The 24,332-nt window shown below is 39.7% G+C and overlaps 1 protein-coding gene across 3 annotated transcripts in view; it reads right to left on the minus strand.

Moving 5' to 3' along the window:
- The window catches only part of cpne8 (copine 8), an 80,354-nt gene that overhangs the window by 51,686 nt on the left and 4,336 nt on the right, over nt 1-24,332 (minus strand). Inside the window, exons 1-2 of one of the 3 annotated variants that reach the window (XM_062981686.1) lie at nt 17,766-19,483; nt 2,997-3,037 (exon numbers count right to left, since the gene is read on the minus strand). In XM_062981686.1, the coding sequence (XP_062837756.1) occupies nt 2,997-3,037; nt 17,766-17,904 (180 nt within the window). In that variant the 5' untranslated portion in view covers nt 17,905-19,483. Of the gene's footprint in view, nt 1-2,996; nt 3,038-17,765; nt 19,484-24,332 lie in introns of those variants that run through there. The other 2 variants (XM_016994015.2, XM_003221464.4) reach the window with 2 other exon arrangements.

Here is a 24,332-nt window from a genome sequence, read left to right on the forward strand (position 1 = left end):
AATATATCGTGATATTTTGGTGCTAAATTCATAAATACAGTAATTACTACATAGCATTACTGCGTATTGAATTACTTTTTCTGCCAAATTTGTTGTCTAACATGACGTTTTGGTGTTTCATTTGTAAAATCATAACCTAATTTGATGTTTAATAGGCTTTTCCTTAATGCCTCCTTATTATCCAACATATTCGCTTATCCAACATTCTGCCGGCCTGTTTATGTTGGATAAGTGAGATTCTACTGTAGTTAAATTGTATGAAATATATCTGAGTCTATTTAGGAGTCACTGAATTTATGTTACCATTTATGTGTTTTTTTTAAAAAATCACAATGAAATGCTAAGAAGAAATTGTAGTCCATCTTGAGCAGGATGTAAACTGCATCTAGCAACATGTCAGAAGAGGATGTAACACAGAATATCCTTTCTGGAAGATAATCCGTTCAATATCAAGGACACAGAAATTGATAGTAATCACAGTCCAGGCACGATAGAAAGGTTCCAGTTTGTTTCCAAAGTGGAGAAAAAGTAGGAAAAAGATGACATGGGAATCAAATACATTTCTTTGGTTGATAAGTTTTTCTTAAAATATTGCTGATACTGACCTGAGATATTTACTTTGGAAGATGCAGCTGGGAGTGGGAGTGTGGGAAAGCTATCAGACTATAAGAACTCCATGCATTAGAGGAGGGTTTGTTCCACCTGAGGCAATGCCTACTCAGTCGTTGAGCCTGAGATCGGAGGATAAAATTCCAGGCTATAGTCTGCATCTTTTGAAAGGGCTCTAATTTCTCATCAGTCTCTCAAACCCCTTCCACACAGCTGAATAAAATCCCACATTTTCTGCTTTGAACTGGAATATATGGCAGTGTGGACTCAGATAACCTAGTTCAAAGCAGATATTGTGGGATTTTCTGTCTTGATAGTCTGGGTTATATGGCTGTGTGGAAGGGCCCTCAGTTGAAAAGCCACATTCATTGAAGTCTTTGTTGCTTGAGCTGGCATTAACAGGCTTGAAGACTTTATCAAAACATGCCACAGAGGAGGCACTGGATCTACTAGAACTTTGGATGATGACCAATCTACAATGTGGCTCCACAAGCTGATCTGTTGTCAGACAAGAAAATGGGCCTTAGACTGCAAAGCACTAGCAGGGTGTTGATCCTTATTGGGAAGCTTAGCGAGAAGAATGTTTTTCTTTCCTACAGGTGCTATCGGTAAACCTCCATGTAGGCAGAGTATAAAACACACTGATCATTTCTGGATACATGACGGGGAATGCAATGTTTAGGCTTTTTGATGCCTGTCAATGATATGGCAGTTAGATCAAGAAAATATAAAGCAACTCATAATTGTAAAGTCCAATTTTAAGTAAACTGTTTGCAACCATAGGAAATTAAGTTTTCAAAAAATGATGTTAGATAGCAGGAGCACTCTGAATCAAAATAACTATTGTCAGGACAGTGGGTGGGATCAGTGACAAGTTAAGCTCCAAAGTTGGCAATATAGAGAATCTGTCAGTGTGGAGTTGATACATTTGGGTAATACAGTTGTCTTCTGCTTTCAGCTTCATGGAACAAGACTGCCTATTAGATAGGTCTGGGTGAACTGTGATTAGCCTGTTTGTCCTTATTTTTATGCACAAGCTGCCATGGCCAATTTTTCTGCCTTATATTAGCCTGAGACAAGCAGTTGTACTCTTCCTGCAGTTTTGTTAGGCTCCTTGGGGATTGGAATATCCCCAAAGCTGCACATTATTTAAAAATGTATAAGCAATAATTATTCTTGCTCTTAATGAGCAAAGATCATTGAGGTTGAGCCCAGCATCTCTTTTAGACAACCACCATGCTTGATGGCTACACATGCTCCCACTAGATATTTACGTTCTATCATTTGATTATATTTAAACTAAGTTTGTGGCTCATAAGCTCATATAAAGATAACCTGTCCTTTCTTAAGCAGAGAATACTGAATTTCTCAAGGATTCTTAAAATGCAGTTTCAATGGGATTTAGCTTCCAACAAAGATAAAACACCTTCATTGGATTACAATTTGGGATTTCAGTTGGCAAGTTTTAACTTTACAGCACCTGGAAGCTTTCCCAGACACAACTGTACAGAAATGCACTGAGAAGAGGGAGGGCACTGATTAGAGGATTTGAGTTTCAAAAACCCATGGTTCTAATCTTACTTTGGTTTTGAGGGAAGTGTGATTGTTGAGATTGCTAGAGTCTAGCTCCAAGCAAACTCAACAACCATTTCTAACAATGAGGAACAATGAAAGTTGTAGTTCAACAAAATTTATAGAGCATCACTTTGCCTACCCTGGTTTCAGGCTTGGAATAAAATAATTGTAATTCAGAGGCTAATGAGGAATGAAATGTATGCTTTCCAGCTCATCTTACAAGTAAGAAGGTGAAAACAACTTTCTGGAGTTTAATAAATTGACATAGTTATTAACAAGTATAGACCTCCTTACACTAGATTATGAACCTTCCACCCTGCCCCTTCCAGAATTCAGATTAACCTAAAAGAAAGCTTTTGTGAATTGCGATGGAATTAATAGTAAAAGTAAAATAGGATGTCTGAACATCTCATTAAGGAATTGCTTGTATTAACCATGTTAAGCACAAATGGAATAGCAGACAAACAAATTTGTCTTTCAAATTTAGTTTCTGATTTGTTTATTTACCACTCTGTTTATCTATATGTCGGTGTGGGAAATGCTAGCATAAACAAGCCACAGATATAGAATCCTAAATCATGACAGGCCATGATTTAAACAAGTTAAGAGTTTGTAATTCTCAACCAATCATGGGCTCGGGGTGTGGCTTGTAATTGGTAACACATCATGATTGAGTAGCAATGGCAGCTTTGCACAATAGAACAAGCCACATTTCAGAAAAAAAACACAACATGATTTATTATTACATGTGATAGTAAGTTGGTATTTTTATATTTAATTTAAATACAGAAACATTTTAATTTAGTACTTACTGGGATCAGATTTTGAAAAAGTGTCTCTGTCCAAAAGGTTCCTGTTAATAAAAGATAAATGTGTTTAATATTTAAACCACATGGAGTTATATAGTAACATAGTATTTAATGCATATGCCCATTCCTATTTATTTATTTAATTTATATACCGCTTTTCTTCCCATATATATACACGATACATGTTATAGTTTTTAAAATGTAATAAAGCATACTATACTATTAAAACATTAATAAAATCACAAAAAATCTCAAAAAGAAAAAATACATAAAACAGATACCTATACCAACTGATGTTATAAACCAGCTTAAAATACATGGATAAACAAATACATTTGGGGATGATGTTGGTGCCAGTTACTCTTTAATGGAATATCCCTCTCCCACAATTGAGACATTATAACAGAGAAGGGGTTTCCCTTGTTGTCATTTAATGTGTGTGACGCACATGGCCTCCTTTGAAGATTTTAAAGACACAGCTAGGTTGATACAAGAAGATGGGTTGCTCTAAATACTTGAGTCTCAAGTCATTTAAAAAGTTAGCAACACCATCTTAGATTGTGATCAGACATGACTAGAAAGCTACTGTGGTTCTTTTAGAACAGGTGTAACTTAACTAAACTACACTCAATACAATTCTGACCATTGCATTCTGAACTGACTGATTTTGAGCTGTCTTCAAAGGCAGTCCTAGTGCTTGGCAGGATTTAACAATGCAGAGATTGGTCCAATTCCCCCAATCTCCTCCAAGCTAAAGCACCTTAAAATATGCCAAAATACTTCCATTCCTATTTGTATACTTCCCACACTTGCATCATTTCAAGTTGCCATTTAGTTCAAAGTGAAAATGAAAGTAGTTCAGATGGTAATGGGTTTTAGGGCATGAGTGGGTATGATTTCACAACTTTTTGTGCAATTTCTAAGTAAGAATCACACTGATTTTTAAAAACTAGGGAGGGGCTGTACTTTTCCTATCCATGCATTACAATAATTAAAGGAAAAGGTTGCCAGTAAACAAACTACTGCAGTACATTATCCTTATCCAGAATAGCCGGTGAACCAGATGAAAGTGTTAAAATATACTCCTGGCCAAGAAGGCCTCAAACTGTATATCTTTTTTTCCAGGGGGAGTGCAGCCTTGTATAGGACAGGCTGCTTACCCATTCTGCATTCATGAGAACCACCTATCATAAAGTATCTTCCCTGTGTTAGTCTCAGTTTATTGGTCCACATAACCTCATTACAAAACCCCCAAATAGGCCCAGTATGTTCACAGCATCACATGAAACAGAACTGAGAGTTATCAGCAATGCATTTTACTGGCACTAACATGCATGTGCCTAAATAGATTTGAAATCCTAGGGTGATCCACAATCTAATTCACAAAAGCACTTTAAAACTAATGCTGCCTTTTGTATAATTGAAAATAAATTTGGCTAGAGACGATGGACTCTTCAAAGGGAATTTTGGTATGCAACACACCTCTGGATTTTATACAGAATAATGAAGTGATGGAACTCTACTACAGAATGGATTGCACCAATTAGCAGGTAGGTGACTCACATTTCTGAATGTCCATCTAGGTTTTAAAAACTTGCTATTATTTTTTAAAAAAAACAACTGCACTGAAGGCATAAAGTTGAACTTGACGCTTTTCTCTCTGAAATGCTACTTGTTTCACAGTTTTTAAACTGCATTTTTCCAAATGTGAGTATAGACCCAGTTTCAGATATATTGAAATTAAAAGTTGATAATAATAATGTATTATAAACTGCCTTTTTAATACCTGAAAATATGATTAAAGCCTCCCTACCAAAGCTTACATATATTACATATATTACTTACATATATAAATACTTACAGTATTTAACCAGTTGTGACACTGAATAAACATGAACAAATAGTCTGCAACAGACTAGTCATTTAAAAATAATTATCATCTGAGATATTAGGAAACACACTATATGAACACAGATTACTTTCTTCTGTATTAGTAATAACACTAAATGGTTAAGAAAGAGACAAAGATCTTTGGGAAATGAACAATGAGTAGTTTAAAGCCGTTTCTGTTTTTTTATTATAGTGGACTCATAAAATAACACTTTGGCATTTCTGGCTTTATTTTGCTCTTCTTTCCTAAATTGAGAAGGAAATTGCTTTAAATAATTTCCTATGCCCCTTCAAACTTTGTAATACTATGACTACAGAAGGTTTTCATTCTAGGATTGCCAAATTTCTTGGTCACTGCAGTATAATATATGTACACTATATTCAACTGTCCATAACATTATACAACTTTAAATTGAACTGTTGCATTATATGCATCTCAGAATGTTTTTGTTGAAGGACACCATCAAAATTTCCTTTTAGAAATATAGGTTAAAAAGAGCATATCTTTCCTATAATAACGAACAGCTTTATTAGATGAACGATGACATATGGATGTATAAACCAGAGAAGGAGCAGTTTTGGAGAACTTGTTTTTCTCATCTCTACTGGAAAGAACTCTCTGCTCCAAATACATTATAGAACCAAGACAAGCATGCTTTGGGTTTTTTATCAACCAAGAAGTGGCTGGGTTTTACACACATTTGTGCAGGGGGATAAGGGAAAGGAGTAAGCAGAATCCTTCTCTTCCTTGAATATATCATCCCCTCAAGATTACAGCTCCTCTCAGCAACCTTTTCTTAAACTATGCCATGAGAAGATTATATGTTATTACAGGTAACCAGGCCTGAGCCTACAGGTGGGAAAATATAGGAAAAGTGTGTTACCGACCCCACCCCCCAGTCCAAAATATTAAATTAATTAACTTGATACCTCAGTGGAATGTTCCGCAGGTTAACATGGCTTTGAATTTTCACAAATGAATGGATTCCAATGCTTGAAGATGTGGAGGCACCCAGCAGCAGCTATCAGCACACTCTATTGTTTCAAACCCCTAATAAAAGGGTTACCCTTCTCTGATCGCCTCTTGGCTCTTCCTTTTGCCTCCTGTGTCTCTTTCAACTTACTTCTGCATTCCAGATTCAATCAATGACAGCCCGGGCCACATGGAACAACAGGCTGCTGGAACTCCAGGAAGTGGCTCATTCAAAGCCCCCCCCCCCCCCCCCGCTTTCAGTTCTCCCTGGGACCCTGCAGTACCAGGATCGCCATACTTTTCCCCACTGCTTTTCCTTCCATTGCAGCTTGTCTTCAAATGAACTGACCTCTCACCCACTAACCCAGAAACCCAAGAATTGCACTTTCTGTCACCACAGATAAAGAAAGCCAACTGCTCTATGGTCCTTGGTTCGCCCAGGACCCCTCAGACATTAACTGGCACTTCTGCCTTTCTGAGCCTTTCTTTCCATTCACCATAATCCCAGTGAAGGCAACCTAACTACAATTCTATAAGCCGTGGCCAGTCCATCCTCCATGGATACCGAAACCTAAAATTCCCTTGGTAGCCAAAAAATTCCCCTTCTTCTTCCTCCTTCACAATGGGTCTCAGAAGACTCACATAATCCGTGTCTGTCCCAACCTCTGTGGATAGGTTTCCTTCAATATCCACAAATCCCTTGCATTTGTTGCCCCCTCCTGTGGGTCTCAGTCTACCTGACAGCCCGGGCCACATGGAACAACAGGCTGCTGGAACTCCAGGAAGTGGCTCATTCAAAGCCCCCCCCCCCCCCCCCCCGCTTTCAGTTCTCCCTGGGACCCTGCAGTACCAGGATCGCCATACTTTTCCCCACTGCTTTTCCTTCCATTGCAGCTTGTCTTCAAATGAACTGACCTCTCACCCACTAACCCAGAAACCCAAGAATTGCACTTTCTGTCACCACAGATAAAGAAAGCCAACTGCTCTATGGTCCTTGGTTCGCCCAGGACCCCTCAGACATTAACTGGCACTTCTGCCTTTCTGAGCCTTTCTTTCCATTCACCATAATCCCAGTGAAGGCAACCTAACTACAATTCTATAAGCCGTGGCCAGTCCATCCTCCATGGATACCGAAACCTAAAATTCCCTTGGTAGCCAAAAAATTCCCCTTCTTCTTCCTCCTTCACAATGGGTCTCAGAAGACTCACATAATCCGTGTCTGTCCCAACCTCTGTGGATAGGTTTCCTTCAATATCCACAAATCCCTTGCATTTGTTGCCCCCTCCTGTGGGTCTCAGTCTACCTACGGGTCCCTCATGTGTATGTTTATCCTGCCTTTTCTCCTTCTATTTCACCTTTTTTCTTCCCCATGGGATGCCCAGGGTGGGATCAAATCCCCTTGAGTCCCCATGTGCCCCACATGCATGTGCCCCACTTCCTATGGGGTTCAGGTCTCTAGATGAATGGGTCCCCATAACCACAGGCTACTTTTGTGTGTATATGTTTAATCTTTTATTATTTATCTCAGTGATTCCCAAAGTGGGTGCTACCGCCCTCCGGTGGGCGCTGGAGTGATCCAGGGGGGTAGTGATGGCACCTATTAGGACATGGGGTGGGGCCAGAGGAGGGGCGGGGCCTCTTCCCAAGTGCCGGAGACAGGGCTGAGCCCCTGAGGCGCCTGTTAGGACACACAGGGGGCGGAGCTAGAGGAGTGGGTGTGGCTTCTTCCCAAGAGCCCGAGACAGGGCTGAGAATTTTCTATACCTCTCCTGAGGTGCTTGTTGGGACACAGAGGGCAGAGTTAGGGAAGGGGCCGGGGCCTCCTTTCAAGAGCCTGTGACAGGGCTGAGCCTCTATACCTCTCCTGAGAGGCCTTTTAGGACTAAAGTGCGAGGCTAGGGGTAGGGGCGGGGCCTCTTCCAAAGAGCGTGAGACAGGACTGAGCCTCTGTATACCTCCCCTGAGGTGCCTATTAGAACACGGGGGCGGGGTAGAGAGGTTCAGCCCCGTCAGGCACTTGGGAGGAGGCCTCGCCCCCTCCTCTAGCCCCACCCCGTGTCCTGGCAAGCACCGCAGGACAGAAATAGTAGGTCAGCCCTCCCTCAGAGCTCATAACTCTGCCCATCTTAGTCCTGGCCACCCATTGGTGGCCCTGCCCACCTCCCCCTCCCCCTCCCCGCCCTGCATCTTGGACTGGGGAGAAGCTCAGCCTGCTCTCTTGAGCAGGAGCCACGCCCACCCCTCTAAGCCATGCCCCCCTTTTCAGGGGGCGCTGAGTCATATTTTTTCTAGAAAGGGAGCAGTAGGCCAAATAAGTTTGGAAACCACTGATTTATCTCCTCAAACAAAATATTGGAGAAGCCTCGTCACTGACCCAACTCTGTGGTGACCTTTTTGCCTACATTTTTCTGTCCTGGTGAAACAAGTCTTCCTGGACTCCATTTGAATCAAACTAGACCCAGTACTTGCAACTCATGACTCCATCAACACAGAGGACAACAGGATCCTAAGGCAATGGGATCCTGTCTTTTGTACAGCTATTTGGACATACAAAAACCATTCACCACCTGGTGTGGCAGTTCCCAAAGATGAGAAAGCCATGTCCCACTCTTCAACAATGAAATTTCCCCTTTCCCGTTTTCCCAGCGATTGACTATTTAATCCTTTCAGGTTGGACAATATTTTTGTGCTTTTGGGCTCAATGGACAATAGTGCCAGAGGAACTGGACTCACATAGATTGCCATCTCTGTCACAATAAAAGTTTCCTGGGAGCACAAAAGTTCTATTGTCTGCCCCATGCTGGGGCCACATAATATAGGGTGTTTGAAAAATAGCCCCCTAGTTTTAATGTATTTATACTTTAAACTAGGGAGTTCTTTTTCAAAGACCCTGTACAATCAAGAACCATTTTCAGCACCTTTGTTCCCTAGACCGCCAGCCCCATTCCAGCCATTGGACAGAAGGAAATCTACATCAAGATTGGGAAATGCTCTCCCATTGGCCGGCAGGGGCAGAACTCTGCCAGGAACCTCTTCTGATGTCATCAGGGCTCAACCAATCATGGTGGAGCCAGTACAGTTGGGCAGGAGCGGGAAATTTGAATGTGCACTGTATTAAAATGCCTATTTTTCAATATAATGTATCTCAGCTTTCTTTGGTGACTTATTGCGAGCTGGCATCACAATAAGCTGATTGAATAAATTACTTCAGTGATTCTTCTTCAACTTGGTGAGATTTTGGGAATATTGGTTTTTTCACTCACCAAGCACATGGACTTTCAAACTGGCCAAACAGCGGTGATGCTCTCCGCTTAAAGGATCCGGCTTCCGTGGTTTGGGTTCTAGTATTTGCGACCTAGATCTCACCTTCCATGGTCATTTTAAATTGTTCTATTTTTAGTGGACCAGAATTTATCAGAAATTCTCACAACCATCAGTCTGAACTAAAGCAAGAAGAACATCCAAAATAAATCTCTTGGCTGCCTGGCAGCTTTAGAAAGAAATTCAAGTGTGTTAATGGATTCAAAGATAAAATGTTGCTACAAATATCACCAGTAAAACTTTTAAATGCTTATAATATGTATAAGTTCACCTTAAAAAGTCAAGAGTAACTTTCTCACATACCTTACAATTCATTTATATCTACTGGTTAATCAAGCACAGGTTAGCTAGATCCAACCTTTCTTGGGCTGTGACAGATAGCAGTGCTAGTCAAGAATGTTGGACATTATAACTATATCTCAAGGACACTAGGTTGGGAAAGGATGACTTAAGCAATTTCATATGATTTTTTTGACAAACCATATTGAAGATTATTAAGAGTAATGCTGGATTAGACAATAGTGTATCTAGTCCATAGTTTCATTTCCATAATACAGGCAGTCCCTGAGTTACAAACATCCAACTTACGGACAACTCATAGTTACAAACTGGGGTGAGACAACAGGAAGTGAGAGAAATCTATCTCTAGGAAGGGAAATCCATTGCAGGAAGAGTGATCATGGGGAAAAGGGGTCTCCAGCTGCATCACCAATCCTTGCTTCCACAATAAGCCAATTTCTTCAAAATCCAATCATCACGGGGACAGAAAGTGAGGTGAAATCTTTTGAAAAGGGGCACAGACAGCAAAACAAATAGTACAGGGATGTTAACCCTTTCCTATGCTACTCAAAGCATGCATGTGTGTGTATAATATGTGTGTGTGTGTGTGTGTGTGTGTATGTATATGTGTGTGTGTGTGTGTGTGTATATATATAGAGAGAGAGTGAGAGAGAGAGAGAGAAAGACAGAGAGATACTTAAAAATGTAACTGTTCCAACTTACGTATAAATTCAACAAGAACAAGCCTACAGAATCTATCGTGTTTGTAAATTGGGGACTGCCTGTAGTTAGCCAGATATCTATGAGAAACTCACAAGGACATAAACTTAAGTTTTCACCAGCAACAGCTACACAAAGGCATACTGCCTCTGATACTAGAAATAATACAGAGCTATCACAAATAGCATCTGCTCATACCTTTATCTTCTATCAATCTGTCTAATTCCCCCCAAAATTGTATTAAGATTGGAGTTCAGTCATTCTTCCTGGTAATCTAAAAGTGCTGGTGTTTTGAACCTACAAGTGCTGCTTCAATTACATCAATGAAAACTATTTTTGTGTGCGTACGAACAGGACATCAAATGAATGGAAAAAGCAAACACATCTTTCAATTCTCTGTGGTGACATCTCAAGAGACTATATAAGGTTTCTTTAATTTAAAGGACGAAGAAGTGAGACCCCTGGTTGTGCCATATCCATGACTGCTCTTAAAATTCTGAGATTTGTTTCTACCATTAGACACATAAAACTCAGCAATATCATGAGTCTCCTTTGTGGAGAGAAGGCAGGGTATAAATAAACATAAACATAACAACTGAAGGATTTTCATTTCTTTCCCAGGAAGCAATCCCTATGTGTACCTCGTCAACAAGCAAAACTGTACACCTTTGGCCCACAATCTTCCCATGATTTGCTGCTGTTGTTTCCGACCTGTGGAAACACTGAGAATTTCACAAGGTTTTCTGGGCAAGATTTGTTCAGAACAGGTTTCCCATTGCTTCTGATATTAGTTTGCCATCAAGCAAGCTGATGCCTTTTCAACTGGAAGATAATCTGTTTCACTTAGGTTTTGAGGGTGGAGGTAAATAGCTAACCTTGCTTAGAACCTGCTAACAGGCTGTTTCAAGATAAATACAATGATTTTAAAAGTTATGCACCCTGTTATGTCTCTACCTCTATAGAATGTAGTGGATCAACATGAAACAGAATAGGCTTCTCTTTATCACTACAGAGCTGTCCCTCCTTCCTGGTTCTCTTAGGGTGCATCAGAACTGTAGAACTAATGCAGTTTGACACCAGTTTAACTGCCATTGCTCAATGCTATAGCATCCTAATGATTGTAATTTGAAGAGGCACTAGCACTCTCTGGAACAGAAGGCAAAAGAACTTGGAAAATAACAACTCCCATGATTCCATTACATTAAGCCATGGCAGTTATAGTGGTGCCAAACTGTATTAATTCTACAGTGTAAATGCATCCCTAGTGATAATTGTATCCTTTCCTTTTCCTGTATGGAAAAAGAAGGAAAAAATACAGGACATCACATGAATAGTAAAGTGACACAGACTCTTTTATTTATACTTTTTATTTTTATGAAGTGGAATGTACACCAACAAATATCACCATATCTTGACACATTTGATCTGTCTGGAAAATATTTCTTAAAGAACAGCTTGGGCACTATAAGTCCATCAGAACCATGAAACATGTCTGGAAACAAGCCAAAATGGGAAGACTGGTGCAAAAAATAAACATAAAAGTGAGATGCAAGAAGAAAAAGAAAAAAACAAAACTAGAGAAACAATACAGCAATACTTAAGAGACTATAGGCAAAGTTCCAGTGATGCAAGAACATTGCAACACAACACTGTTGTAACACTTAATGAGGAACTGATTAGGGGCCACAGGCTTTAAGAATATGAAACATACTCATGCCAAAATGACTCATTCCAGAACATTTTGTACCAGTTTCTATACAGGAAAAGAAACCATATGTTTAAGTTATTTATGTGTGAACCATTAAAAAATATAATATAAATCATAATGGAAGTCCAAGCCACATCTCACAGACAACATGACAGGTTTAATAAGTATGAGCAGAAATTGCTTTCTGGGAAACTTGTTTTGGCTTTCAAACTTATAGTGACTATGAAAAGTAGCCATCTAGTAGACATATTACAGCATGGAATATACAGAGAGAACTACTGTTATAACTAATACCCACCCTCAAATTGAATGAACAGAAATGGAGAGCTTTCCGAATACCCTGTGTCGCATTGAAACATATTCTTGGAACCAAAAGGTCACTTGGTAGATTAGAATATGGACAGCAAATTAACTAACCAGTGAATTATTTGAATAGAGGTTTCTAGTATTAAATAATGGTTTCAGATAAAAATCACCACCTGCTATACGGAATTAATGCTACTGTTGTCACCATATTTCAGGGCCATTCATTACTGAGTGAAAAAAATAATCCATGCATCCATATTGAACATTAAATATTAACAGGATTTATCTGTAGGAAAAAAGAGGTACATAAGCAATTGTGGAAATGATAGTAGAAAATAGATTCTGGGTGAAAGTATATGTCAAATGGCAAATGGGTGTCTCTGAGGGCACCTCTAGACTTCACTTAAACGTGCGCCGAAGTGAGTTTTAAGAAACCCGCAAAGGTGTGTGTTTAAGTCCCCACTCCTTCCCTCGCCCGCAAAAACCCGTGTTTTCCTGGAGGGGTGTCTAGGTGCCCTCCCTGTATCTTCCGGGAGGGCATCCAGACACCCAGAAGCTCAACTGTCCTCCTCCCACCCCCCAATCTCCTAGCATGTTATTCCTATGTGCCAGGAGGCACATAGGAATACTTGGATGGCAGTTGGGTAAATTGTTTTAATTTTTATGGGCTTATTTTGAGGTTTTTGGGGAGGAGGTGGTGTTTTCTTGGTTTTCCGGGTTCATGGAGCCCAAAAAAACCCGAGACACTAGGCCCACACCTGGAAAGACATGAATCTTATCAAAGATCTGGGTCTTACCAGATATCAAATTAATCCGGGAGAAAGCAGTGTTTACCTGCTTTGTCTCAAACTAATTCGTTTTTACCAGAGGTGTCATTTGGAAACCTCAGGTAAAAGTGTGTGAACTTGTGCATTTTGGGCCCTGTCTGGATAGTTCCCAAAAGTGAAGAGACCTAGCTGAAGAAAATTCTCTGCAAACAAGGGAGAATGTGGCATTGCTTACATAAATCCCCCAAAACCAACTACCCATGAGAAAATCAGCAAGAGTGGCAGTTGTCACAGGTGGAAGGAGCATGTGGAAGCTTGCCAAACCACTGGAAGCTGAGCCATTTTAAAAGTCCAGACTATATTAAACAAGAGTAAATAGCCAGATAATAAAGAAAGAAGTGAGAAAATGGTTAAGATTGAAATTGTTAAGATATTACATTATGTCAGCTTCAGAAATCAGTTTTGTTCTAGTTTGTATAACGAGAGTTTGCCAAAATTAATAACAGGGCTGTCTGTACAGTTGTTTCCAATAGCTTCCTTGAAGCCTTGCTACAAAAGGAAATGGAAGCATTCAAACCAAAGTGTGTGCGTGTGCATGCAAGAGAGCGAGAGAGAAAGAGAGCACATTTCCGGCCACAAGTCAAGACAAAAATTCTTATCATATGTAATAATCTGAATTTGAGTTCCCCCCTGTAATGGGTGTGGCATTAAGCAGCCACTTACCTGTTGCTGCATTACAGGTTGTGTGTGATTGCCAGGGCCGTAGCCAGAAAAAAATTTCGGGAGGGGTTTTGAAAATTTCGGGGGGGGGGGGGTTTGAACCCCTAGCACATACCCCTCCCTGCTGCAAACCTGTCAATATCTGCTTGAGATAGTGCCTGGAGGGACTCTTAATGTTTTGCATCTCATAGACTTAGCATGGAGATTTGGTTAACCAGTTAAAATTCATGAGTAAACGAGATTTTTTTTATAACTTGAAAAATTTCGGGGGGGGGGGGGTTTGATCCCCTAACCCCCCCCCCCTCGCTACAGGCCTGGTGATTGCACATAAATGCCTAATTTACATCCTCTAGGTCTGCAGGCCATGGAAAACAGTGGTTCCCAACTTTTTTTTTTCTTTTACCAGGGCCCACTTTGACCAAGGACCACTTAACCCAGGACCACTTTGAGCAGGGACCACTCTCCAACATTAGTACCAAAAGGGTTGCGAACTTTACATTTGGTTTGGTTATTTGGGGTGCTGATTCAGAAAACTGCATTGGATAGACCACATCAGCTTTAGTTTCTGTTACAGAACATATGTCATCCAGTAGTCACTATCTGCTCGCCCACAGAAAACCATATTTAATAATCTAGAGCTAATGTGGTCTGTGGAAAGGAGAAGAAATAAAAAATAAAATAAAATAAATAAAAAGGAAGGTTCACAGACTGGATTTTCATTCTTGCAGCACACCTCTGGGATGCGGCCCACAGATTGGGAACTATTGTAGTAAAAGATAACATTCTATAATGCTTTGTGTGGTCTCCCACATCTCTAGTTAAAATACCATAACTATGTTTTGTCTGGTTGACAGATACTGTAAAACATATTGCCACAATGTCACAAAATATAAAAATGTACAAATCAGGTGTAGACAAATACACCTGGAGTGGGGCCACATACCTACCTATTACACACATGCACACACAGGATGGGATGAAGATTTGAAAATATTCTCCCCCTCCCCAAAATGATCCAAAAACATATTTCTTATATTTTAAGAAACCCAGATGGGAGGAATCTTGGACTGTGAAGAATCTTTGCAGTTCAAGATTAATGCTACACAAAATAGCATTATCTGCACAGCAATTCTGCCTGTGCCAAATATGCTATTTCTTGCACTGAATACCCAAGAACTGCAAGTCTCAAACTGAACATAGTCTTCAAGAACTGTGAAATAGCTGAAGACTTTCTTGCAGCAACATGAACATTACTAGTTATTAATTACATTAAGAAGAAAATTAGGAAAAAAAATAAATTTCTTACATTAAACTTGTTCGGAGGGACAACCTTCATCCAAATCCAATTTGAAATATGTTTATTCTCAAAAGCCCCCCCTCCCATGGGTCAAGTTTTGCCTTGTTTTGGGGGAGATTGGGGCTGCCCTGTTTTGCATCCAGGAACTGCCTGTAAAAAAGAAAGCCTAATATCACTTTTCAGGTAAAAAAAAAAAAACCCCTACTACCTTTCTAAGTCTAAATTATGGCATATGGGCCATAATTCTTCCACACCAGTACTGTACATCTGTTAGATCTGGAGTGTGCATCTCAACTATGAAACTATAAACTATAAAATACGCTCTATCCAGCCTTGTGTTTTTCCCAAGGTTCTAATGGAATGCAGGACATTTAAAAGCATGGAAATCCTATGCAAATAAAAATCACTATAGGTAAAAATTAGCACGGAACTTGTAATGAGCATGTCACAAAAACCTTTAGGTTATCCTATAATTTTACATCCTCATCTCCAATGAGGGAATACCACAGTTTTTCATTCAGCCCAACAAGGAACTATGAAGCATAAGCATCACCATGCCTATAACCCCCAGCAGGTGCAGAAATTAATAAATAACTGACAATGTGCAAATGACAATAAGCTCTGCACTACCCCAAATCATAGATCCAAACTCGGGGGAGGGGCGTGTTCTCTGAGTGAAATTTTCTTGTGTCTACAGAAAATCTCTACTTTGACTCAGGATTCTCTAAAAATGCAAGAGGTCCACCTGAAACACATGGACATCTTTTTATATATTATGTTACAGCTGCATGTCTGGAACATAATATATACCCTTATGCTTGAGACATGAAGGCCCTTAAAGGGTTGAGGAAAGCTCTTCTTTAAAACAGAAGTTTTGTTTTTCAACAAGTTCTCTTCTGAGCTTAAAACAACTGAGGTTATATGTCAATACTATCTACAAACTCTCCACGCACAGGGAGACATTATTGTCATTTAAAAAAATATTTCAACTACATGGGGTAGTAAGTTTGCATGAAAAGGGATGTGGCTCTCCCTTCCATAAAAAGAACAATATAAATGTTCAAAGATTATTTTCCTTCAATATAGTGGAGTACAGGAAATATAACTCATGGGCTGCAGGAAGTCCCAATCCTTTTATCCCCTGGCCTTTAAATGCTCCAGGATAACTGGACAGAACTGAACAATTAAATTAAAAAGTTTAAAAAATTACGTGAAAGGCCTACTAAATAATAGCCTACTAAATGGCAGCAAGCCATGGTAATTTGTTTTGTTTAGCATTCTTAAACTCTCAAACTTAAAAAGATAAAAATGAAGGAATAGCTAATTTGTAGCCAAAGAAAAATTTAGAAGTAACATCATCACACTTCTGGCTTGCCTGGGGTGAAGTGAAAGCAAAAGAGTCCATCCCCCAAGTTATAACTCAGGATTAAAAAGGCTCCCAAGTCCAGGCATTAGACTTCTGAAAACCAGGCATGAAGGTCTACAAAAGATTGTTGTTAGACTGAAAGCACATAAAGTGGACCCCATATAGATTTTTTAAACTTGTAGCACTGGAACACAACCATATCTGTTTTTAGAAATATACATGAGCTGACGAAAAACTACATGCACTAGTTAAAACTGAAAATACTGAAAATAGTCAACTAACTTCTGAATATACATGAAAATAAGCATTGCAGAATTGGTTCTACTATGCCAGTTTTCCATATTGGGGCTGAGCAGGCAATGGGATGAATGCAGGTATCATGGATGCAAGGAATATTCACATTATCTTGGGAACACTGGTTGGGAGGCTAAGGGGCCAAGGAGGGATGGAGGAAGGTATTGTTTGTCTGTGAATGGATGGGAAAGGGCCATATTGGCAGTATAGAATGATGGCTTGAGAGAGCTGTGAATGATCCTGAACAAGAGCTGAGTTCAAAGGTGGAGTAAGACACCTCTTTCCAATGTGCATTCAGGTACTGGGGTTCACAGCTTCTATTCTGCATTTTATTTTTCTGGTGAAACAGGTGAATTCTGATGACCACCACAGCCATTAAGTGAACTAACATCTCACCATAGTTGCCACTTTGTGACAAAACACATGACATTTTCTCTAAATTCCCACTGAACCCACTGGCCCAAAAGACTAGACTCCTCTAACTTAAAGGTATTTCACTACTGATGCTTTCTGGGGGAAGAAAGGTTAGTTATGATTAAGAACTTCTCTTTCCAAGGTACAGCATTTTCTATTACTTAATCTAAAATATAATGAAGTTGCTTTCTCAATGAAGGAAGTGTTAATATACAGAGTTAGTCCACAAGTGTTATCTAAAAGTCCAGAATCTGCCGCCAAAACGAGGCATGTTTTTCTAGACTTTATCAAATAAGAACACACTGTTGCTGCTTCAGTTCAAGACCTGTGTTTGCAGGATTAATGTATCTAAATGTATCTTTTTGAAGTGCTAACATACTCATTTTAAAACCTGGAGGACACCACACATTCTAAATGTACAAGCAGTCTGCTTGTTGTAGTTGCGCCAAGGGGCAGTTCTGGTACTACTGGTAAAATTGCTAGTAGGAGGAAAAGGGATAATGTTGAGCAGGTGTTTGATGAGGAACAGCAAGTAAAGCGGATTCGGGAAATACTTATGGCTCCTACTGATGAGGAGACGTTTGAAGGCTTCTCTAGTGAGGAGGACTCAATGGAGGAAGATGAAGGGTTAACAGAAAGTAGAGAAACTAAGAGGTCAACTTGGGAGCAAGAGTCAGATGAGGAAAGGGAAAGAAAGAAGATTTGTGATATACTTACTGTTCCCACGGAAGATGAAACGTTTGAAGATTTTTCTGGGGATGATGGGTCTGAGAGTGGGATGGAAGAAGCTGCAGGTTGGACTCAAGTAAATGTGTGTGCAGCACCAGTTTCTGAGGGTGCATCGGGAGACTGGCATGCTACTGGTACACCAGAGACATGGGGAGATCTAAGTCTTGAACAAAGATGGAGTGATTGGAGGGCTGGTGGGCGAGGTTCACATATGAGATCAAGATCAGCTGTGGATAATGATGACAGGGCGGAGGCCTCATCATCATCAGACTCCGAGGTGTAAGTTAAAAGTGGAATTGAAAGTGAAGGTCCCTTGCAGAAGGCAAGGTGTCGTTTTTGGGAAATTGTTTTGTCGCTGCCTGTTCTCCTTGGGTCCTGGCTGTACAGCTTCGTGTTCTGAATCCGGATTGATTCCTGCTTTGGCGTTCGTGACTTGGTGTTTCTGGCTTGGCGTTCCTGGCTCCTGAATCCAGTTTGGCTCCTGACGACAGTGTTTGTTCTTGCTTTGGCGTTCCTGGCTCCTGAATCCAGTTTGGCTCCTGACGACAGCGTTTTGCTCCTGGCTTGGCGATTCCAACTTGGTGTTTCTGGTTTGGAGTATCTGGCTTCCACTGGCTCCTGAATCCGGTCTGCTTCCTTACGATGACAGTGTTTGCTCCTGGCTTGGCGTTTCTGGCTCCCCTTTGGCTTCTGAATCTGGTCTGCTTCCTGACGACGACAGTGTTTGCTCCTGGCTTGGTGTTTTTGGCACCCTTTGGCTTTTGAACTTGGCTTGGCTTTTGACAACGGTATTGTTTGCTCCTATTATTTAAGAGCGTTTGCTGCTTCCCTGACTCTCTGTGCCACAGCATAGCGTGGCACTTGTTTCAGTGAACGTTTTGGTTACATTTGAACCAGATTATCAAACTAGATAATCCGGGTTATCTTTCTGTTCCTGTTTTGTGCCTTTTCTTGAAGCAAAGACGTTTACTTTTGGTGGAAACACTGAAGTTAAGTGTTTCTGAGTTCAACTTATCATTTAATAAACATTTGCTAAATTTACTTATTGCGTGTGGCTCTTTAAGAGGAGTCTGTGACACTGCTCTTACTATTTGTCTGTTTTAGGAGATACTAACCTATATAAGGGCTAAAATACAGTATGAGCATACTGTGAAATGCTGCCTGGATAAGCTTAAAATTTTATCGGAAATAATCACATTTTGTAAAGGAGCAAACAATGTTGGAAGTTGCCTTAAACTGAAGCAGAATTCAGCTTACACTTGTCTATGCTTACTGGCAGTGGCCCCATGATTAGAGACTAGATCTAAGACTTCTTAAAATTTAGACTATATGTTCTACTGCTAAACTGTGGCTTTTCCTACAAAGACAGGATTAGCATAACAAAAAAGTTATCACACTGGGCAAAGTTCAAAATTTAAGTAAAGAACTACAGTGCCTGGATAATGTATAACGTGCATGTTGCAATCATACATTCCTGGCTAACACTAAAAGCTTGTTCTCCCCCACACCCCTACACACCAGCCTCCTTCCTGCTTCTTACTCTGATTCAAGTACAGTGGAATCTCACTTATCCAACATAAACGGGTCGGCAGAACGTTGGATAAGTGAAAATTTTGGATAATAAGGAAGGATTAAGGAAAAGCCTATTAAACGTCAAATTACGTTATGATTTTACAAATTAAGCACCCAAACATCATGTTTTACAACAAATCAACAGAAAAAGCAGTTCAATACATGGTAACATTATGTAGTCATTACTGTATTTACGAATTTAGCACCAAAACATCACTATGTATTGAAAACATTGACTACATAAACATTGGCTACTAACAAATTGACTACAAATAAAGGCAGAACTGCATAAAATGAACTTACAGTAACAACATTGTCTGAAATTAAATGTGTAAAAAGTTCAGTCCTTGCTGCCTAGAGAAACAGCTGTGGATACAGCAGGAGGCAGACTGCATTGGATAATCCAGAACATTGGATAAGCGTATGTTGGATAAGTGAGACTCTACTGTATGTGAAAAACCAAAGGAACTCCCACTGTCAGATATTTCTTTTCATTTTTTTCTCTTGATTTATATTATGGCGAGTTCTGTTCTCTCTATATTTCTGTATAAAGTAAATTTCATGTCTTGTGCTTTGTGTCAGAGTAATTTGCAGTGCAGCAGTAGTTGGATGGAGTCAGTGGAACGCAGAACGAAGAGACATCAGAGACGTTGGTAAAACTATATACAAAGTTTTACTGACTTCAGTAATAATCAAGACAAACAGACTTGCAGACAAAAGACGAACACAGGACTCTAGGCAGACAGCACTCAACTCAACTCAGAACAGAACAGATCTGATGCAATCAGCAGTGCACACACACTTGTGTCTGGACACTCCCTAGCTCCAGCCACACATCAAGGTCAACACAGCTTCTCAGCAATTAACTCTTTCCAGACTATAGCACACTCTGGATGATGCAATCAGTATGCAATACATGCAAGACACAAATTGCATTTAAACACTATCAATACACAAATCCCACATTAACACTTTGACCATTAGACACAGTTACAGTGACATATTTTTACTGTTTAGACTTTTTCTTTTAGAAAACAAAAACATAGTTTTTTTTTAAAAAAAAAAAAAACTACTGCACCTGTTTCCTTCTCTTCTAAACTCAAAGCATGGATGGAGGAGAGGATTTTGGCTAAATTCTCCATGGCATTTTTTTACCATTATTCTGATAAGTCTTTTATTGGACTTTTAACTTATATCCAAATGGCAATAAAACAAAACAAAAAAACCTTAATTTCCCCACTTCTAAAGTAGATGTGATTGAATTAGATCTTTTAAATTATTAATGTGTATTTATCAGTAAGTGTTTAGTTTAGAAAAATGCAATCTATTTAAGATGGGTTCAGAAAAGGCAAAGGCATTTCAGATCACATTTCTAGCATACATTGGATATTGGAGTGCACCAAAGAATTTCTGAGGAAAATCAATGAGACTTTCATCGATTATAGTAAAGCTTTTGGTTGGTCAGATAATAAAAAATGATTTCTTTTCGTGTCAGGAGCGACATGAGAAACTGCAAGTCGCTTCTGGTGTGAGAGAATTGGCTGTCTTCAAGTACATTGCCCAGGGGATGTTTGGATGTTTTGATGTTTTACCATCCTTGTGGGAGTCTTCTCTTATGTCCCCACATGAGGAGCTGGAGCTGACAGAGGGAGCTCATCTGCACTCTCCCCAGATTCGAATTTTTAACCTTCAGGTCAGCAACCCAACCTTCAAGTCAGCAGTCTGCTGGCACAAGAGTTTAGCCCTTTGCACCACCAGGGGCTCCATGAAAAATGATATATCACTCTGAAGGAAATGGGTATGCCACAATATTGTATTGTCTTGATGTGTAATCTATATTTAGGGGTGTTGGGCTGCCAAAATGACCAATAACTGGACCTAAAGTAAGTCAAGTATGATCCTTTCCTAGAAACTCAAATTACTAGATTTATGGTATTGTACTTTGGCCATTTCATGGCATAGCATGACTCATTAGAAAAAAACAATGATAACACTTAAAACTGGGAGGCAGTAGAAAAAGAGGAAGACTATATTACAGACTCAATCAAGGAAGTCGCAGCCCTGATTTTTTAGAATTTGAGGAGAAGTGTTGATTGCAGGGGCTCTTGGAGGATCTCTCATTCATAGGATTAGCATAGGTCAAAGTCAACTTATAAATAACAACACACATGAAGTCTTTTCTAGTAACTTTTCTGTCTGTGTCAAGGGATAGTCTCCTGCTCCCAGACAATATCCACTATGCTCAGTAGCTCTAGCAATGGACCCCAAGCTCAATGAACAAAAAAGGAGATGAACTACAGCATAATATTTAACACAGTTGTGTCTTGGGCAAAGTGGTAGACAAGCAAATGGTATATATCTCAAAAGTTCAACAGTTTACCAAAGGGGTTTTAAATTATGCTCTGGAAGGCAATACTACCGTAAAAAGGACACACAACTGATTAGGCTCCAATTGTCAACACAAGTTGCATCCCTCCAGAACTGTCACATTCAATAAATGTTCTTGCTGATTTATACCTTTACATAAAAAATCAGGCATCAGACTTCTTCCAGCCCTTTTTAGTATCAACATACTCTTAATACCCTTCTCTATTTGTAGCCAACTTTGATTCCTCAAAGTGAAAGATAAACTTTCAAGAGGTGGGGAATATATGTCTGCTATACAGTAAAGCACTACTGGAGACTGGTAGTTATTTGTGTGTGCATGCACACACTTGGTCTTCAGGTTGCCTGCTGGCCCCTGATAGCACAGCGGATTAAAGCGCTAAGCTGCTGAATTTGCAGACCGAATCCAGGGAGCAAAGTGAACGCCCTCTGTTAGCCCCAGCTTCTGCCAACCTAGTAGTTCAAAAATATGCAAATGTGAGTAGATCAATAGGTACCACTTCGGTGGGAAGGTAACAGCGCTCCATGCAGTCATGGCGGCGGCATGGCCTTGGAGGTGTCTACAGACAACGCTGGCTCTTCGGCTTAGCAATGGAGATGCACACCAACCCCCAGAGTTGGACATGACTGGACTTAACGTCAGGGGAAAGCCTTTACCTTTACCTAATAAAACTTTATTTATATTCCCGAGACTTTATATCTCCCCGAAGGGACTCATATATTGCCTATAGATTAATATATGTATATGAGAAAGCTGCCTAGCCATCAATGCTATTAACATGTAAGTCCCCTGCTTTGTAAATAAACATTACAACACAAAATGGAATTATGTTTACAGAATACTCTGGGAAAAGGAATGGACAAACGGATGAAGATCTCTGAAAATGCAGAGAAAATGTAAATAAACTGTCCTCCAGTGACAAGCATTCAAGAAAGCAACCAAGAAAAAATAATCTGGATGCTATAATAATTACAGCAGTTGCGAAGTGAGTGTGTTCTGTATGTCCCTAGAGGCAATACACAGCTCCTCCCTGTGTTTTCAACCTAAGAGAAAATGTTTCAGTCTTTTACTGTTAGCTGCCCTGGATCTCATTAAGAAAGAAATGTATGATATAAATTAAATAAAAAAATAAGACTGACTTTGAAAAAATAATTACAGTAGCCCTGTTCTCCAATTTTCTGTATAAAATAAATATCCACTTTTTCTTCAGTTAAAGTGTTTTATAAAAAATAAGCTATCATTCTTTGTTAGAGCTCTGAGACCTGAGATTCTGTGAAGATTTTTAAAAACAAGAATGATGAAAGCAGACAAAGAATGTTGACTACTTAATACACACAAGTAATTTTAGTTGCCTCTCTCCAGAATGTTTTCTTTTAATTACATCCTTTGCATTATAGATCACGACAAAAATACATATTGTGAAAGGCCCAGTTTTGGAATGCTGGAGGGAAAGGAATGAGTAGGGACAAAGAAATTGGGCTGCATTACCTGCTGCCTAACAAGAGAATTTCAAATTAATTCCTTAAATATAAATCTGATTTAAGAAATCTATCCCTGCTAATAATTAACAGGAAAGTGTGCTGCCCCTTCCATGTTTGCAGAAAGATGATGCTATCAATATTTCCCCACCATTTATTTCCCTTTGTAACAGACAGAGGCTAACAATAAGAGCACCTGAACAGCAGCCTTTGTGTACCTGGATTTACAAATAATAAGCTGATCCAGTGCCAAAACTAAGAGCAGAATAGCATATTTTAACCAGCTCAGAAAGTGTACGACGACACTAAATAAATCACTGCTGAATGGTGCCCATCATGTGGAAAAAAAGCAATCGGCTAGAGAAGCTTCATTAACTTTCTCATGTCAAGTCACCAAGAATTTTTTAAAAAAGGGATGGCAGACTTATCTTTCTTTTGTCATCTTAGACTCTCTAAGAGGATTTTAACTCCCAACTGTTTAGTACTGCCTCCATGCATTACAGGGGACCAGTATCAGCACAGCTAAACAGATAGCTATTTCAGACCAAGATCTTATTCATTACATTCACAAAGAGAAACAGATCTGAATTTCAATACATGAGATAAATAAAAAAGCTGGGTGTTACCACTGGACAGTCTACATTTCACTCACATCCAGAATGTTTATGGGTGGGGAAGGTGGAGAAGAGACACTCACGACATTCTTTCACAGAAATTGTGGTAAAAGAAATGTTGGGAAGTACAAGTGTCCTCCTGCCCAGGGAATGTCCAAATCACAGAAACAGAGAAAAGCACCAATGCAAATGGTTTTCTGGCTTATAAGGCACAGCCATTTCACACCCACTCCAACATCCACAGGAGTATGAAAAAGTGCCACTACAGGTGGAACATGATGTTACACCAGTGAAAGGGAATGAGTTCAGGAGGAAAACTTGTTTTTTTATTAATCATGTTTCCTTCCACAAAACACAAGTCTAAGCAAGGCATTTCCCCTTTCAGAATGGATAGGAAAGGAAATCTAGTCCTTCTGTGGACTGCTGTGTGTGTGTATGAGACAGAAGGGAGTCCTTACAGGCAACTTGCTACCCTCTGGATATCATGGCAAGTTAAGACGTTTTG

Source organism: Anolis carolinensis, chromosome 5, assembly GCF_035594765.1.
Source record: "Anolis carolinensis isolate JA03-04 chromosome 5, rAnoCar3.1.pri, whole genome shotgun sequence".
Classification (NCBI taxonomy): Eukaryota; Metazoa; Chordata; class Lepidosauria; order Squamata; family Dactyloidae; genus Anolis; species Anolis carolinensis.